The sequence below is a fragment of the Curcuma longa genome, chromosome 7 (genome assembly GCF_044706935.1).
Source record: "Curcuma longa cultivar G26 ecotype Majalengka, Jawa Barat chromosome 7, ITB_CL_G26_1.1, whole genome shotgun sequence".
Taxonomy (NCBI): Eukaryota; Viridiplantae; Streptophyta; class Magnoliopsida; order Zingiberales; family Zingiberaceae; genus Curcuma; species Curcuma longa.
Window position 1 is genome coordinate 3,621,499 of NC_133867.1, and position 17,755 is coordinate 3,639,253.

At 36.2% G+C, this 17,755-nt stretch overlaps 1 protein-coding gene across 2 annotated transcripts; it reads right to left on the minus strand.

Annotated features, from left to right (window-relative positions):
* Positions 1 to 239: 239 nt before the first annotated feature.
* LOC141831840 (vacuole membrane protein KMS1-like) lies at positions 240 to 17,338 on the minus strand. Of its 2 annotated transcripts, none has more exons than XM_074719244.1 (8): positions 17,083 to 17,338; positions 13,933 to 14,144; positions 13,617 to 13,695; positions 10,255 to 10,560; positions 3,213 to 3,361; positions 2,839 to 2,955; positions 912 to 1,097; positions 240 to 793 (listed from the first exon to the last, which is right to left on the minus strand). In XM_074719244.1, exons 1-8 carry the CDS (start codon positions 17,141 to 17,143, stop codon positions 638 to 640), a joined length of 1,266 nt encoding a protein of 421 aa, XP_074575345.1. In that variant the 5' UTR covers positions 17,144 to 17,338; the 3' UTR covers positions 240 to 637. The 2 variants fall into 2 exon arrangements, with proteins under 2 accessions (XP_074575345.1, XP_074575346.1); XM_074719245.1 differs by having other exon boundaries at positions 13,933 to 14,165.
* Positions 17,339 to 17,755: the final 417 nt, after the last annotated feature.

Consider the following 17,755-nt stretch of genomic DNA (forward strand, 5'->3'; position numbering starts at 1 on the left):
GAAATGATCAAAAGTCAACACTGACTTTCTTCCATGCAGTAGCCTCAGGGAGGAAAAGAATAATAACTAGTAAAAAGGGATACTCTGAAAGCTTTCACTACCTACTAAAAAAATTCTAATTGGGATTAACAGCAATCCAGACAAAATATTGGCAAGGATTCTTTGACATCTGAAGATTTGGGTTGGTTTCACCCTTTTCTGAAAGGGAGATCAAACAAGAAAGTCATGAGACCTTGAAAACCATAATTCATCTGTTTGACATATGCCTAACAGACATTGAAATACTAACCAAAAGCAGACATTTTTACAGAAGCAAGAAACAAGTTGCAACTTCATTCAAATATAACTATAACATTGTACAAAATAAGCAACAATGATGACAGAACCATAACTTTTGGGTCAATCTCTTGCTTGAAGGATAAATAATTGTTAAAATTAGAATTTTCATATACAGCTAGGGTCTCGCTAATTGAATGCATAACTGGTTGCCTTCCAAGCAGGGGAGCAAATAGAACCTGCCATCAAATACCAACGCTGTATTGAGTATCCTTTTGACGTGGAAAAGTGAACCTCGTTGAGTATAAAATCAATAGAATGTAGCTTGAGTAGTAAAGAATAGCAAGATGCAACTCTATGCTCATAATGTCATTTTCTTGTTAGTCAACTCCAATTCTTGCTGCTCCTCGAGATATCGTATAGCTGTAGCAGTAATTATTTTCAAACAGAAGTTCATAAGCATGAGCCATATCATGGTATTCCATATCATAGTAAATGATAGGTTCCACCGCTGTGCCTGATGAAACCAAAGATAAGATGGGGATCAAAATGCCATCCTAGGAGAAAATCTTAACCCACGAGCAAAATAAAATTGTAGATGAGAGCAAAATAACTCTTATTTATTGTTGGCCTACCATTCCATCAGGCAGAGAAGGCTCGGGAATTGGGTTGGATAAATACATCTCCTGAGCCTTCCGTAATTTGCCTTTCAGGCTAGGGAGTGCAGAAGAGGAACCAGGGATAAGACCAAGCACCCGTATTAACTCATTCTCCAACCATTCCAAGAGTTGATTATTGAACAGAGAAATAATGAATACTGACTGCAGAAAAGAATAAAGTTTAGGGGGAACAAAGCAGATAAAAAGTATTACTGAGAGAGAAAAAGTTATATATAACCCAAAAGTGCATTGTGTGCCGTTATTAACTTAGTTGGAAAAGCACTCATACACAACGCATGCTTTCAGCAGTCAAGCTCCAGTTGTGATTAACCTATCATTCCAAAACTGCAGGCTAAGACTGCTAGCCAATAAAAATAAGTGGAAGAATTCCATGTTCATGTGCATCATGAATGTCTAGAGGCAGGGTAACATATTAGCAATCTACAATCTAATTTTCCTTGAGTTTTATGGAACAGATGATTTGACAGGCATTCTAAAAGATAGCTCCCCATCTTCATTCTCCTTCCTGTTCATTGCTCTCACCATTCCCTTCCCCATCCAGTGCCCCCTCTTTCCTCTTAACTGATATTTTGCAAAGTCATGTAACAGGGAGGAATCCATGTGGTGCATATTATTATGTCTCCAATACCTAGGGTCTAAACATACAAAGTACTTCACTTTTCTTATCAAACACGTTGGGCATCAAAGTACATTGGACATTTGTGATTAATATATCTTTCCAGTCAAACATGCAACACAAATCACCAAAGTAATTTCCAACAAATGTAGCAAAAGAATAGGGATTAATACATAAATATAATACAACCTTTTGAAGTTTTCTCAAATATAGTGCCACCTCTTTTTTTTTTCACAATTTAGCAACATTCACAAATCATCTTCACCATGATTTAAAATCTTGAGCTATGTTGAGATTTCAATCCTGAACTGGAACGATACAGCTTTGGTACCGTATCATATCATGCCGATATAGTTTCAGTATTTTTAAAATATAAAATATATTAATTAAAAATAAAAAATAAAATAACTTTTTAAAATATATATTAATTAAAAAGGTGATTTTATTAAAGTTTTAATTAAGTTTATTTAAATTATCTCAATCGTAGCTAGAAGTTAATTAAAATTATTAATCTATTTTTAATTATTCAATTTCATCCGCTTAAGACAGCGGGCACACGGAGCATCGCCGGTCCCAGGCGAAGACTCCGGAGGCGACGCCGATCTTGGGCGAAGCCTCCGAAAGCATCGTCGGGACCGAGCGAAGCCTTTGGAGGCATCGTTGAGACCGGGAGAAGCCTCCGAATGCGTCATTGGTCCAGCGCGAGGCATTTAGAGGTGTGACAGCGCCAATAGCACTGTGCCGGTGTTGGTTCCAGTTTGTGAGTAGAACGGGATGTTTCGCCCGTCTTAAGCGAAACAGCTTGAGATTTTAATCCCTAATCTTCGCTTCAAGCATCCAAAAAATTCTGTTCATTTGTCATAAAAAGGTTGGCTAGCATCTATGTGGCATTAGGTCAACTTGGCAAACACGTACTTAAGTTTATTTTTGTCAAGATTAAAGGATTCTAAATATTGTAGTAAGAAATACCAGCCCCATCTATGTTTGTTCATTGGGCGAAGCAGATTAATATGTACTTTGCTGAGTTGGCTTAATGTGACATGAGTGTCATGTCAACTTTCTAAACGTGAATGGACGCCATTCTAATGGGTGTAAGATTTTAACAAGATATTTTTTAAGAAATATGTGCAAGATTCGAAACAAAAAGTTGACAGATTTTGCTAGATTTATATATTAACCCCAAAAGAAAATAATGAAAATATCAAAACAATCAGAAGAAAGGCTCATCTGAAGATATCAACACAACCAGAAGAAAGGCTCATCTACCTGAATATGAGTCTTTATCAAAGCCTTGCCAATCAAGGTTGCCAGGAAGAATTTCCAAAATGGGATCCCAAATTGCCCGCACATAATACCCGCAATATCAAAAAGAGGGTTTGGTACCTAAATTAAAACGCCAATCACAAAAATCATAGAAAGAAAATCAAGTCACAATCCTGTATGTAAATATAGCACCTTATAGGGATCCTAGAATACAAGATGTCCAATGAAAAGAACTTTTCTCAAGCAGCAGTAAGAAACTATCAACCTATCCCAGATTAGGAAACAAATAAGGTGAACACTAAGGAGCATATGCATGCGTACAAAATGAGTACATTTTACCAGAACAACTATAGTTAAAAGGAATATAGAGAACTTACTGAAGCAAGTATCAAAATAGTTAAAAAGTTAAGATGCTGGAAATGAGTGAAGAACCAGCGCTTAATTTGCCTCAGGGAAGCAGAAATTAGCCCATTCGATGATGTTTCACTCAGTTCCTCCATTTCCATTTTGCTTCCAGATAAGTGTGCTGCAGTGCATTTGAATCTTGTCAAACCAGTATCAAACTAAGTAAATAAAAATGAAATCTAAGAGCACCAAGAAGTTTCTAAAATAAAAATACAATCAAGATACCACCTCGTGAAATATTGCAGAAAGATTGAAATAATTGTTTTAGAGAAATAAATAAGTGGAAAAAGAAAAGGAGCAAAGCAAAACAGAAAAGAAAAACAAAACACTTTTGCAGATTAGTCCTAAGAAAATTAGGCTTCGGAATTAGATTAAAATCATACTCACACTCGCAGCATGATTTTATTATGAATAGAAGATTAATTTCTCCTCTTGTGACACACAAACATCTAGGCCATGTCTAGCGTCTTGAAAATACCATAGCCCATCCTAAATAGAATTTATAGCTTGCATGCCTTCGAACAAATTTCACAATAGCACACGTGAATCAAATTAATGATATTTACATGAAATTACACAACAGATGAAAACTGACTCATTCCAAGTGCATGTTTTTCATTTCCTTTATTTCTTCATTGGGTGTGGTGGGGAGGGAATAAGCATAATTGTCAAAATTGTTATTAGGATTGGGATTAGACACTCAGAGAATCCAAGTATCAATTATGTTGGATTGGCAGGAGGGGAGAAAATGAATTCGGAAGGAAAAAAAGAAACAATGAGAAAAGACATGATAAAATTATTTCATATATAAGATAACAACAGATGTTCTAACATACAAAATTAATAAATAATATAAATAGAACATAACCAATAATAGCATCATACCATTAGTGTGTGCTCAACAAATTCAAGTTGTTAATATAAATTTTAATAAAAGTGTTATCATTATTACAAAATTAACTACGTTCGAATTGTTTAGTTGAAGGGTAGTTTTAACATCATTGTTGATTGAGAAATCACTGTATTCTCTTGATGCATAATAATCTCTCATTCCATAATAACCTCTCAATCCATAGTAACCTTGCTTAAATATCAAGTTATCAAGTTTAATGAGTGATGACAAAGTTGAATTCGTGATCCTTGATTTTGTAGTAAATCTTGAGCATTGGCAAAAACCACACAATTTAAGAGGGCATTTAAGACTTCTCATGCGAGTTCTACAAGAATCAAGATGGGATTAAAGGGAAGGCTAGAATGGTCAAGATTTTTAACTCATCTTAATCAGTCCAACTTTTAACTTGATTTCATCTATTATCTTTCTCAATTTGATAAAATTCAATGGATTCTAACAATTTTCCAATGTATTCTAATTAATTTCTAGCTAATTCCTCTTAATCTCTAATTTTCCTATACTTCTCTTCTGCAAGAAAAAGGTGGAATCCGCCACCGTAGCGGCCCCACACGGTCGGCCCCACGATCATCTGTGAGGAGGTAAATCGAGAAGTTGTAATTGGCCACGACGGAGAAGGGTAGAAACTATTGATTTCCTATACTTCTCAATTCTTACAAGATGTTGATTTCTAAAAAAAATAAATAAAAAAACAGATGAACCAATTGCCAAAACCGATCCAACTCAGGATATGGGTATCAATATCAGCTGATTTTGCGAACAATGGGAAGGAGAGGCTGAAGAAGAGCATTAGAGAAGGAAGAGTTAGAAAAGGCCTTTTCCCAAAAAGATTGTGCTGTTCAGACTATTGGATGCCTTTACATAGGCTTAGACATAAATACCTAGAAAATGCAAAGAACCAAAATGTCACTAATAAGCAACCTCCTTGATGCATCACATTCAACTTTGTCTTTGTCCTTCAAGTCCACATGCTACCAAGATACAGAATTGAAGATGGGAGCTATTAAGTCCTTTGTCCAACTTGGATTACCATGAATACTACCTATTTGGTATCGGCTGCATTGATATTATCCCATTATAGAAGTGTAAAAGGCATTGCCAACTAACAAATTCGAGGTTGCCTCAGTCAGTCTTAGGTCAACCAAACAAAAGCTAGATCGACCCAACTTTCAACCAAGGAGTTGGCTTCCCAGAATCTACCTCCCAGCCTACCAAATTTCTTAGTCGGCCTACCTTCAACTAGAAGGTTTGGCTTCCAGGATCCACCTACCTAGGTCAACCTAACAAAGGTCTAGGACAGAATACCTTCATACAGAAGGTCTGGCTCTTGGAACTTGCAAACTTGGTCGATCTATCAATTGGCTATAATACTTTATCTTCAACCAAAAGGTTAGGCATCTGGAAACTCTCGCCTAGGTTGTTCTACAAATATATAGGTTGCCCTAAATACCTGAGACATAATATTAAGTCTACCTAAATCCTTCTAGGTTGACTTTTCACTTAGCATTGATTTTTTTTTTCAAGTCTCAAAATGACAGAACTTGACCCAACTAAGTGTCAATTAGGCTCAATAACTTAGCTCTGTAGGTAACAGCACTTACCTAGACACTATAATTAATCTTTGAATTAATCTACCTAAAATCAATAAATAAAAAATGGCAAACCAAAGGGCGCACTTAAAGTTGCCAATTTTCCAAAAGCCATACCTAAATTTCTAATTTAGGGCACACATGTTTCCCATTATACCCCTCCCGTCAACAGTTGACCCAGTTTCCAAGTGTCCAAGCCACAAATCAAAAAAAAAAAAAAAATTCGGATGCATGTAATCCCCACATCTCTTCTCTCTCAGCTCGTGTAATCCTTGATAACCAACCGAAAATTCTTCTTTTCCTCCGAAACCTCTTCTTCTTTCATCTGAAAAAAGTCTCTGCATAAGCAACCGTCAATCCTCGCTGCAGCAGCACCGCGCTACAGCATCACTTCCACTGCCTTGTCCCATTGCCTCCACTCCGATTACAATGGAGCAGCAATGCATCATCGCATCAGATCACGCAGCCAAGCTGAGCACTCGAACAAATCGAAATGATTCCTAATCCGCTGCAGAGCATTTTTCACATGCATGATTTTAATCTGACCACCATTCATTCAATCCTTAATCCCACATGAAGTTGAAGCTCAAGCTCCATCGGCTCGAGTGTTGACGCTTTGGTAGATACACGTACTGCGCACAAGATCGATGTATTTGTGGGTATAGAAAGGATGTTCTGGAAGCATACTACAAGACAATAAATACAATCTGATGTAGGCATGGACATTATAAATACCTTCACTATACTATCCTCTTCCATTACATGTCAACTTTTCAGAAATTCAAATCTCCTAAGTTCATCAATGAGTTTCAATTAAAATCCTCTCGTCTTGAACCTCGTAAACAAAATTATGGTTGTGTTCTAATTAACACATACTCTGGTGTTGATTTCAGAAGATTAACACCACCGTGGTGATGTTTTTCTGAAGCCAACACCATAGTATTTTGTTCTTCTCACACAAGATAGTGTTGATTTTCGAAAATCAACACCAATACGATGTTATTCATAGAAGAACAGGACCACAAAGTTGTGAAAGTTTAAAAAAATTTAAGCACTACTGGAAATGCCATCAAAAAATAAAGGAGGGTACATTTGGACTCCGATGCACTTCAGAAACTCACAAGAGTTAAATTAAATCCAATCAGAACTGGCGAAGTTCATCAATGGATTTGACCAAAACTCATTATGGACTTAGAAGATTTGGATTTCTGAAAACTTGACATGTAACAAAAGAGGATAGTGCAGTGAAGGTATTTATAGTGTCCATGCTTAATTCTGACATCCTTACGATAAGTTATGGATAAGTGGCAATTGCCTTAGAGTCTGAAATTTTAAAAACTTTCTGATCACTGATGTTAATGAGTTCAAGTTGATAGCTTTGAACACATATAGACTCCAGAGCACTTCAAAAATCTGTAGCACTTGGAATGAGTCTGAATGGAGCTCTCTAAGTCTATTAATGGATTTTAATCGACCTACGGGATTTGGATTTATAAAAAGTTGATACGTAATGGAAGAGGATAGTGCAGTAAAGGTATTTATGATGTCCATGTCTGGTTCTGACATCGTTACGATAAGTTATGTGTATGTGTCAATTATCTTAAAGTTTGATAATTTAAAAACCTTCTAATCACTACTGTTAATAACTTCAAGTTGATATCTCTGAGCACATATAAATTCCGAGGCACTTCAAAAATCTGTAGTACTTGAAATGAATCTGATTAGAGTTCTCTAGACCTATCAATGAGTTTCGGTCGAAATCTATTGATGGACCTAGGAGATTTGGATTTCTAAAAATTGATATGTAATGGAAGAGGGTAGTGCATTGAAGGTATTTATGGTATTCATGACTGGTTTTGACATCCCTACGATAAATTATAAATATGTGTCAATTGACTTAAAGTGTGAAATTCTGATCACTGATGTTTAATGACTTCAAGCTGATAGCTCTGGGCACATATAGACTCCGAGACACTTCAAAAACCTGTAGCACTTGGAATGAGTCATTAATGGATTTTGGTCGAAACTCATCGATGGACCTAGAGAGCAATGATCGGATCCATTCCAAGTGCTTCAGATTTCTAAAGTGCCCCGGATTCTATATGTGCTCAGAGATGTCAACTTAAAGTCATTAACAACAATGATCAGAAGATTTTCAAAGTTTTAAACTTTAAGACAATTGACACACACAACTTATCGTAAGGATATCAGAACCAGGCATGGATACCATAAATACCTTCACTACATTATCCTCTTCCATTATATGTCAATTTTTCATAAATCCAAATCTTTTAAGTCCATCAATGGATTTCGATCAAAACCCATTGATGGACTTAACCAGCTCTGATCGAACTCATTCCAACTCATGTGAGTTTCTATAGTGCACCAGAGTCCAAATGTGCCCTCCTTTACTATTTGAAAATCTTCCCAGTAGTGCTCAAAAGGTTTTAAACTTTCATAACTCTGGTCCTATTCTTCTAAGAATAGCATCATATTGGTACTAATCTTCGAAAATCAATACCACCTTGTGTGAGAACAATAGAATATTGTGATGTTGATTTTAGAAAAACAGCACCACAATGGTGCTAATCTTCCAAAATCAGTACCAAAGTGTGTGTAAATTGCACACAACCATAATTTCATTTACAAGGCTCAGGATGAGGCTTGCATACCATATCTACCTTCTCCACATCCAACTCTTCCATTACATGTTAATTTTTCAGAAATCCAACTCTCCTAGGTCCATCAATGGAAATTCATTGATAGACCTTAAGAGCTCTGATCAGACTCATTCCAAGTGCTACAAATTTCTAAAATGCCCCGGAGTCTATATGTGCCCAAAGATATCAATTTCAAGTCATTAACAGAGTGATCAGAAGATTTTTAAACTTTCACAACTTTGTGGTTATGTTCTCCTAAGAACAGTACCATATTGGTGCTAATTTTCAAAAACTAACACCATCTTATGTGAGAAGAACAGAATACTGTGGTGTTGGTTTCGGAAGAACAACACCACAGTGGCGTTGATCATCCGAAACCAGTACTAAAGTGTGTCAATTAGCACGCAATCATAATTTTGTTTATGAGGCTCAAGATGAGGGGATTTGAACCGAAACTCATTGATGGACCTAGGAGATTTAGATTTCTAAAAAGTTAATATATAATAGAAGAAGATAGTTCAGTGAAGGTATTTATAGTGTCCATGCTTGCATCTGCATTGGATCGTATTCGCCGTCTTGTAGTCTGCTTCTAGAACATCCTTTCTATATCCACAAATACATTGTTCCCGTGCGCAACATGTGAATCTACGAAACATCAACACTCGGGCCGATGGAGCTTGAGCTTCATTCAAGAATAATGATCAAATGAATGATGGTCAGATTAAAATCATACATGTCTCTGAAAAACACTCAGTAGTGGATTAGGAATTATTTCGATTTGTTCTTGAGTGCTCGATTGGTGGGGATTGAGAGCCTTTTGTTTCGGTGCTCACGCTGTTGCACATGCGCTGCACCAGGAAGCAGTCAAAAAGAGGCTTTAGATCCTTCATGTTTTCTGACTCTACCAAGAAGACGACCACCAACTAGTTTAACTACCAGACAACCAGTGCCATGGGAAGTGCCACAGTGTCTACGAATCCAAAATGCAATCTTTAGCCCAGGCATAGTCTCGGAAACAGACAACAACCAACTACTGTGCAGCTTAACAGAGACAATTATGAAGAGTTAGCATTCAGATTAAAGCCTCAGCTTGGCTGCCTGATATGAGACAGAGGAGAGACTTTTTCAGGTGAAAAAAGAGATTTCGGAGGGAAAGAATAAGAGTTTTCGGTCGTTGTCAAGGATTACGTGAGTTGATAGAGAAGAGAGGAGAGAGGAGAGAGGAGAGATGTGAGGATTACATGTTTCCGAATCAAAAAATTAATTATTTTTTTTATTTGTGGCTTGGATACTTGGAAATTGAGTCAGTTGTTGGCGGGAGAGATATAATAGGAAACAAATGCACCCTTTGGGAAATTAGAAACTTAGGTACGCCTTTTGGGAAATTGATAACTTTAAGTGCACTCTTTGGTTAATTGCTGAATAAAAAATGATACAATTATATTAATCTTTAAGTGTATCTTCAAGCTGGACATCTTTCATCAAAATAGAAGCTCCACAACACTTCCTGCTCATCCCTTGAATATCTCAATCAAGCTTTGAGGCGAATCCAATAGACTTGAAATAAACCATAATATAATTAAGCATGCAGGTCCAACGTAGTCTGAATTAGTGAACATAAATTGTCATTAAATATCAAAACAATCTCATTAAGCCTAATCACACCCAAAACCTCTAAAGCAAACGTTAATGTATTAGCTCAAAAAATTGTGACCATTAAGCCTAATCACACCCAAAACCTCTAAAGCAAACGTTAATGTATTAGCTCAAAAAATTGTGACCATGGATGCTCACACAATTATATCATGTAATAAGAATCTGAATTGTTATTTCTGGATCAAGAATCCAAACTTACCAGCTCTTGAGATAAAATATGGTGGAAGCTCTCCAATAGCAGTGCCCAAACCCCAAAGAACTGCTTCCAGCTGAACATGAGGGAGAATGTTGCTGATTGGAACCCTAACTAAAGTTCCAGATGATAAAGGAAATACTGGCGGTCCAAACTCAGAACACTTCTTTTCAAGCCATGAAGGTCGTCTTTTCAATAAGATGGTATCATATGGAGCGGTCTTGAGATCTACTCGACCACACTTCAAAGCCTTGATAGTGAAAAATGCAATATGGGGGCCCAAGTACAACACAAATGTATGCAAACCAGATCCTGCAAAAAAAATCAAAGTTATGAACATGTCCTATGAATTGATATGTTTCTATACAACAAATAAGGAAACAAAATTATAACTAGTAAAGCAGACCGTACAAAAAAGCAAAGTCAATAAGCATTTTCTATGAATGCATGTGTCTCTGCAACAAATAAGGAAACACAAAATTATAACAAGTAATGCAGAGTTAAAAACACTACATTTGCTCATTGAACATCCTGACTGCTTTAAGAGAATCAAAATATAAAAATTATTTGCACAACCAGTAATGTTATTCTGGCTCCATTTGTAATTCTCAAATCCAAACCGTTAAATAGATATTGTCAATTATCATATAATATGTTGTATGGGGGTTATTAATTTTTCACAAACAATGAATCAAGTACCAGTTTACTTTTAACTTGGTGTGTGAATAGATGTTCTTTCGTAGGATTTGTTTTATTCTCATCCTTGTTGAAGGGGAAGCAGCAAATGATGTAGCACCCTCCTTGTATCTACATCCTCTTCACACCACAATCTCGATGCACAAATTCCCTGCATTAGCAAAATCCTTGCATCATCCCCCTCTTTTGGCTGCTGCTCTTTCCTCTCCAAACGAAAATTGCCTATGGAGCATGTGTGTGAAAGAATATTTGTGCCAGCAGCACTGCTATGTTCCTCTATGGCCTCAAGAACACCACTGTGCGATGCCCCCATTTTCCAAACAAGGTCTCAGCCATTTGATGCCATACTGCCACTTAATGCACATTGTCACCACAAAAAACATCCTTATGACATTCTTGCTGCAGCATTATCCCTTGGCCTATGGCCAAGATTGCATCATTGGGTTCTCCCATGCTACTATATTCATCAACCGACAACCATGCCTCTATCCAAGCATGCACATAAGCAAAGGTACTCAAAGCCCACAAATACTGATGCCCAAAAAGTGCAACAACAGAATTCCACTAAAAAAAGAAGGAAGACTATAGTTTGTTGAAGAAAAAAAATAGAAGATTGGTGAAGCTTATTCCATCCTCGCACAAGATCCCATGTCGTTACATTTGCTGAATTAGGAAGCCTCTTTTTTGATGCATAGTCTTTCCCAACCTCCTACTATGTTATGGCTCTCTCATCGCTCATGTTTAAGTCCTGCTTCTGATTCCATCACCAATTTTCTTATTCATCCTTTAAAAATTCTGCATTTAAAGGTAAATTGCCAATTTTCTTCCGTTCCATCTTTATTATTCTCTCTCAAACTCAAGAAGATCAGACAGAATTTTATTCTCTCTCCTCTAATCTTTTTTCCCTCTCTTAAATAGGAGAACTGCCAAAAGTTAATTTCTCTCTGAATATTTTGCCTCTCAATTCTTCCAAAGTAGATATTTTAACTTGGGCAAAAATCAAGAAGGCACACCTTTTTTCCAAATTGTCAAAGGGGCGCTCCACTTTGATTGTTTATCACAAGGACGGCCTACCCCACATAAAATGACACAATTATCTTCCAGTACTGTTCTTATAATTATCTCACCTATATCTCCCACTTAATCCTAAACTGATCGAGCACGTTGTAGCATATACGAAACTGTAACTGTTAAATATATTGTAGCAGCTACGATATCATAGCTACTACAACTACAACAATTGTATCTTATAGTTATAGCAGCTATGGTTCCATAACTACAACAACCACAATAGTTGTAGCAGCTACGAAACCATAACTGCTGCAATATGGAAAATAATCTTAAGTAAAGAAGACTAAAATTCTTTGGAACCTCCGAAAAAGCTGTAAACGATATTTTTTGGGTTTAAGACTGGACCGTTACGGGTTACACCTGGTAACAAATGTAGATCTTTGAACGAACTTCGATTTGGTATATTGTGTCTCGTGGTTCAACTCGAATCAAAATTTATGACCTCTTAAAATTTACCTAACATTCACGTTGTAGCATCTACAGTTCTGTAGCTGCTACAACTGTGTAGTAGTTATAAAACCCTAGCTGCTACAATTGTGTGGCAACTTAGTTGTAGCAGCTACGGTTTCATAACTGCTACAACGCATCCCAGGATTTAGGCGGGAAAATATATGAAAGATAATAATGGGAATAATGTAGTGGAGAGTAGTTTGGGTAATTGTACATGGGGGTGGGCGCCCTTTTGATAAAAATTCAAAGCGGGATGCCATCTTGACGATTCCAAAAATAAAGGGCGCCCTTTTAATTTTTGCCCTTGTAACTTCAATCTCTCTATTATTTGTTTCAAACACTTCTCTCTCAATTGGTTAGATTAAAGATAAACCAGCTATTCTCTTTCTTCTTGTGTCTTCTCAACCTTTTTACTTACGTCAAAACTCAACTATTCTTTCTCTCTTCAGACAATTTTTTCCACAAACTAAATGCTGAAAGTTACTCTTTCTCTCAAGCATTTTCTCTTCTTTTTTTCTCTTGGAAGAGTATAAATTGGAACCATAATATGGCTCTCATTACACTGGATTGAGGTTTTTTTCCTACATCTTCACATACAACTTCATATACTATGTTATTTTTAGATTAAAGGGGAGATAAGGAAAGAAAACTATCGCCAAGAACAGACCAAGTGACTTTCAAAACAAATCATCACCCCACCAAAGTCTATTGTCCATTGCACTAGTGAAGCTAGGCATGATTGATAGCTTCAACAAGCATCTCGATAAGATTTTTTTTATTTTGTGAACACTAAACGATCAATGCTCATACTACAACTTGAGAGGAAGAAGATTAATCAGTCACACACGGAATATTAGGATGCTATATTTATGTGAGTATAATTGGTCTGTTTCTAATTAATCAAGTGCATTTTTATTTTTAACTCTATCAAATTAACAGTACTTGGTATTGGCCTTATAATATCAAATTAAAGGATAGCATTTCCAACTAAACATAATCATGTCCAAGGAGAGCAGAAGAAGAAAACAAGTAAGCCCATATGATTATCATAGTTTTTCTTGTCAGAATATATTTTGAAGCTCATTGTCACAAATCAATAAAGAGCTTCAACTAGCAAGTTTAGAGGACCCTCAAATGTAATATCCACATACCTAGCCCAATTGAGGATGCCACACCAAGTGCCACCCACCACAAAACATATCTTGTATAGCGAAGTAATTCTTGAATATGCTATAATAAAGGAAAGGAACAAAGTCAGCTAAAACTGAATAAAATATCCATTTGGCAACAAATAAAAGAATAGCAAATATAAACAAAATAATACAAGATTATAATAGTTTTAATACATGAAACTTCAGCAATAAGGAACTTGGCTAGCTTGCACATCTACAGAAAATTTCCATTTGTTCCATCTATGCAAAATGTGGGACATGCAAATGAGTAGATATGCAGACAATAGAAGGATACCTTCTCACTGGTGCTATCATCATTTGCAAGAATGAAACCAATAGCAGCTGATAAGAAAGTCAAAGCCATAATCCAACCACCTTTCTTTAAAACATATACAAGCCACTGTTTAAGATATTTTAGTGCAGCAAACACAAATAACTGCAAAATCTTGAATGGTTGAGTTGTTAAAGTCAAGTTCTGTAAATCCCTTTGATGTTTTTCCTTAAGCTCTGCACAAGAAAATTATATGCCTGAAATAAAAGATATCTAAAAAACTAATTGAACACAAATAAACTTCTTCACTAACACAAAATTATCTTCAAGACAGAAAGAAAACTATAGAAATATGATGCCATGCTTGATTACTGCAGAATGCCAATGGGTATTTTTACCTAAGGTTTAAAATCTCAAGTCATACTAGAGTTTCGATCTTTGACCAAGGCAATGTGATTTCAGTACCATATTATATCGTACCAATCTGGTTTTAGTACTTATTTACTTTTTTAAGTGTAAGTGTATACCAATTAAAAAAACATTTCCATTAATATTTGAGAGAAATAAGTTATAGATTATTCCAAGAATCTTGATCACTCTATTTATGAAGTTATAGAGTTATTAACAATAAGTATTTACATTATATCCCATATCATCTTCTGGTTTGGATAAACAAATTATAAATTTTCCAATTTCCCTTTTTACTTGTTTTCTTTTGGGGTTGGAAAAGGACAATGATAACAACTGTTTCTAGTAGGAATTCACCCACTAACTAAAGAAAGATCGTCGTCATGTATAAGATTGTATTCTATATCTGGATTTTGCACGCTGAAAATTGTTAAAATAAGATCAAAATCTCTTGTTGTAATCATTTTCATCCAAAAGAGTAAAAATCATAATCTTGCTTGTTTTCCTTTCCAAAATTGATGTAAAATATATATTGTCACGTACTCTACTGGAAATTGCTGTCTAATCGTAAGTTATTGTTTAATATCAAAATAAAGCTAAATTGATGGAATTATAACATATTCAGTAAGCAAAAGAAACAATGCAGTCTTGGATATAAATTAATTATGTAAAAGCTTTATTTCTTTGAAAAATAATAATTAAGTATTGGTCCAAACTTCACTCAAGTCAAGTCATGCAGTCAACTTTCAAAACATAAATACCTTGAAATACAACAGATGTCCCAAAGCACAATTTATACAATTTACATTGATTTTTTGAAATAAATAATCTTTTATGTTGGAAACAATGCACTAGTTTAAATAATTAGGGATACTAATCAAGGTTTAAAATCTCGACCCGTGCCGAGGTTTCGGTCCCGGACCAGAACGATACGGTTTCGGTATCGTGCCGTGCCAATATAGTTTCGATATTTTTTAAATTTTAAATATAAATGTATATTAATTTTATTAATATTTGATTATTAAATATGTTTTATATGTTGAAATATTGAATTTATATTTCAATATTTTCTCTTAAAATTTAAATTTAAAATTATAAAATCATTTGAAAGGTTAAAAATAATTATAAAATTATTTGAAAATTTTAAATTATTTTTTTTAATGTATTTGTAAATTTTTAATTTAAAAAATTTATTTGAAATGTTTAAGAATTATATTTTCTTTAAAGTTCAGATTATTTTAAATTTATATTTAATTTTAAAAATTAAATTATTTTATAAAATATTTATTAATTTTTAAAAATTATTTAAAAATTTTAAAATAATTTTTAATATTTTATAACTATTAATAATAGTTTATTTTTTAAAAAATACATATTTAAAAAATAAAAAATTAACTAAATCAAAAAATTTTAAAAAAAATTGCGGTTGTAATAGCCCATGGAGGCCGTCGCAACACCACAGCGTGGAGGGTTTTATGAATATATAAAATTTTATTAGAATTTTAAATAAAAATTTATATAATTAATGAGATAATTTGATTAGAATTTTAAGAAATATATTTGATTATTTATTTAGGTTAGGGTTGATTATTTATTTAGGTTAGGAGTTGATGAGAAAATAAATAAAAAATTATTAGAATTTAAATAAAATAAATAAAATATATAATTAATTAAATAATTTTATTAGGATTTAATTAAATTAATCGTTACCGTTTTAATTAAAAAACTCAATCTCCCCCCCCCCTGCGACGCGCGCGATCTCGGCACGCGAGGTCACTCAATCGCCCGACCCCGCGACTGCGCCGGAGGGGTCGCATGACTCCTCCGACGAGGCCACCGGGGTCGCGAGATCCCTCCGGGCGCGGCGGCCGTGGGGTCTCGCGACCCCTTCGGCACGATCACTGGGGTCGGGCAACCACTCCGGCGGCTAGGCTGGTGCAGGCTCGTGCCGGTGCCGATCGACGGGCGGAACGAAATGTTGCGCCCGTTTTGACCGGCTCAGCATAAAATTTTAATCCTTGATACTAATAAAGATACAAGGAAAATTTTGGTTCTAGTATGAGCCAAATAAATACAACCAAATGTTGAGGCTCCAAATTAAATCAGCATACTTCATCAGCCCAAACATAAAAATGAATTGAAAACTATATTGCTTAAGGTTAATGCTTGGAGTAATAGCAAGAAGTTGAAACAAGTCTTCCCTCTTACCATGCCAAATGTGTACTCCGCCCCTATGCTTGAGGACTTTGACATTGCAAAAAATGATATGAGACAAGCAATGAGGAAGATTGAATCTCAACGATGACCTTGACAACAATGAACATATATAAAGAAATCAAAAGGGGAGATGATCTCAACAACAAAGAAGAAGTAGATGGTGGACAAAACCCAGCAATTCTTATCGCAATCCATCACTTTTCGCTCTCTCTTAATTCTCTCTTTCTCCTCCTAACTCTCAATCACCGAGAGCATAACAGTTCACCATGTTAAATGTCAGGAATCCATAAACTAAACACAAATAATCCTCTCAAATCACCAGTGAAGAATCATGCTTTGTACAACCCCACTAGCTTTGCATCTCCATACACGGTGCCAGCTTGCCGGACGACGAAGATATTCCGAATTCAAATAAATCACGCCAAGGAAAGCAAAGTTCCAGATATTTTCCAATCGAAAACAAACAAAACGACTCTCCCAGCGACACCTAAACTTCAGGCCATTGTACAAAGCAACATCCGTGCCCAAAGAACACAACAAAACTCTCACCTCTGATTGACGGGTGCAAATCCACGGCGGAGCGAGACGCCACGGCCTTCCCGGAGCCCATCTCGTCCAAACCCTAAGGATCAAATCTGGCTCTCCAGAACCCACACGCAGCGGGATTCAAACCGAGCGCCCCTCTTCAGGATTGCAATCGCTCGGTGCGAGGGGCCATGACAGCAATCGCCGAGGCAAACCAGCAAGCGCACGAATCGCGCACCAACATGAATCGAATTAAAGGCGACGAATAAGCATCGCAAAAAGGAAGTTCCTCCCGCGTGGCCGTTTTGTGGGGACGTTACATCGGTAAATAGTCCGGGAATACGTTACGGTACAGGAAACTCCCGAAAATTATATATTTATAGCACTGTTACGGTATAGGAAATTCTAAAAAAATAAAGATATTATATATAGAGAGAGAGAAAGAGAGAATTTCTATGCTGCGCGATGGGGATTTATGCGATCCGTGCGCGACAGCCCCGACTGTCGCCTCGACCCCCAGCCACTTCCGCCGTCGTCGCCACGCCGTCCGGCCACCGGAGACCGTCAGACCTGTCCCGATCGACGGCCCACTCGCCGGCGCACCGACCGACGTCGGATTCCGATCGGATTGTGGCCGGAATCCGACCGAATTCGGCCGAAAACTTCCGAATCCGACGCACAACCACCGACGGCCGAA

Coding starts and splice junctions, on each gene's coding strand:
- LOC141831840 (XM_074719244.1), bottom strand. CDS start 17,143: ATGGGCTCCGGGAAGGCCGTGGCGTCTCGCTCCGCCGTGGATTTGCAC. Junction 10,561..13,616: donor GGCATCCTCAATTGGGCTAG/GTATGTGGATAT, acceptor TTTTTTTTGCAG/GATCTGGTTTGCATACATTT. Junction 1,098..2,838: donor TGATAAAGACTCATATTCAG/GTAGATGAGCCT, acceptor TCTTTTCTGCAG/TCAGTATTCATTATTTCTCT.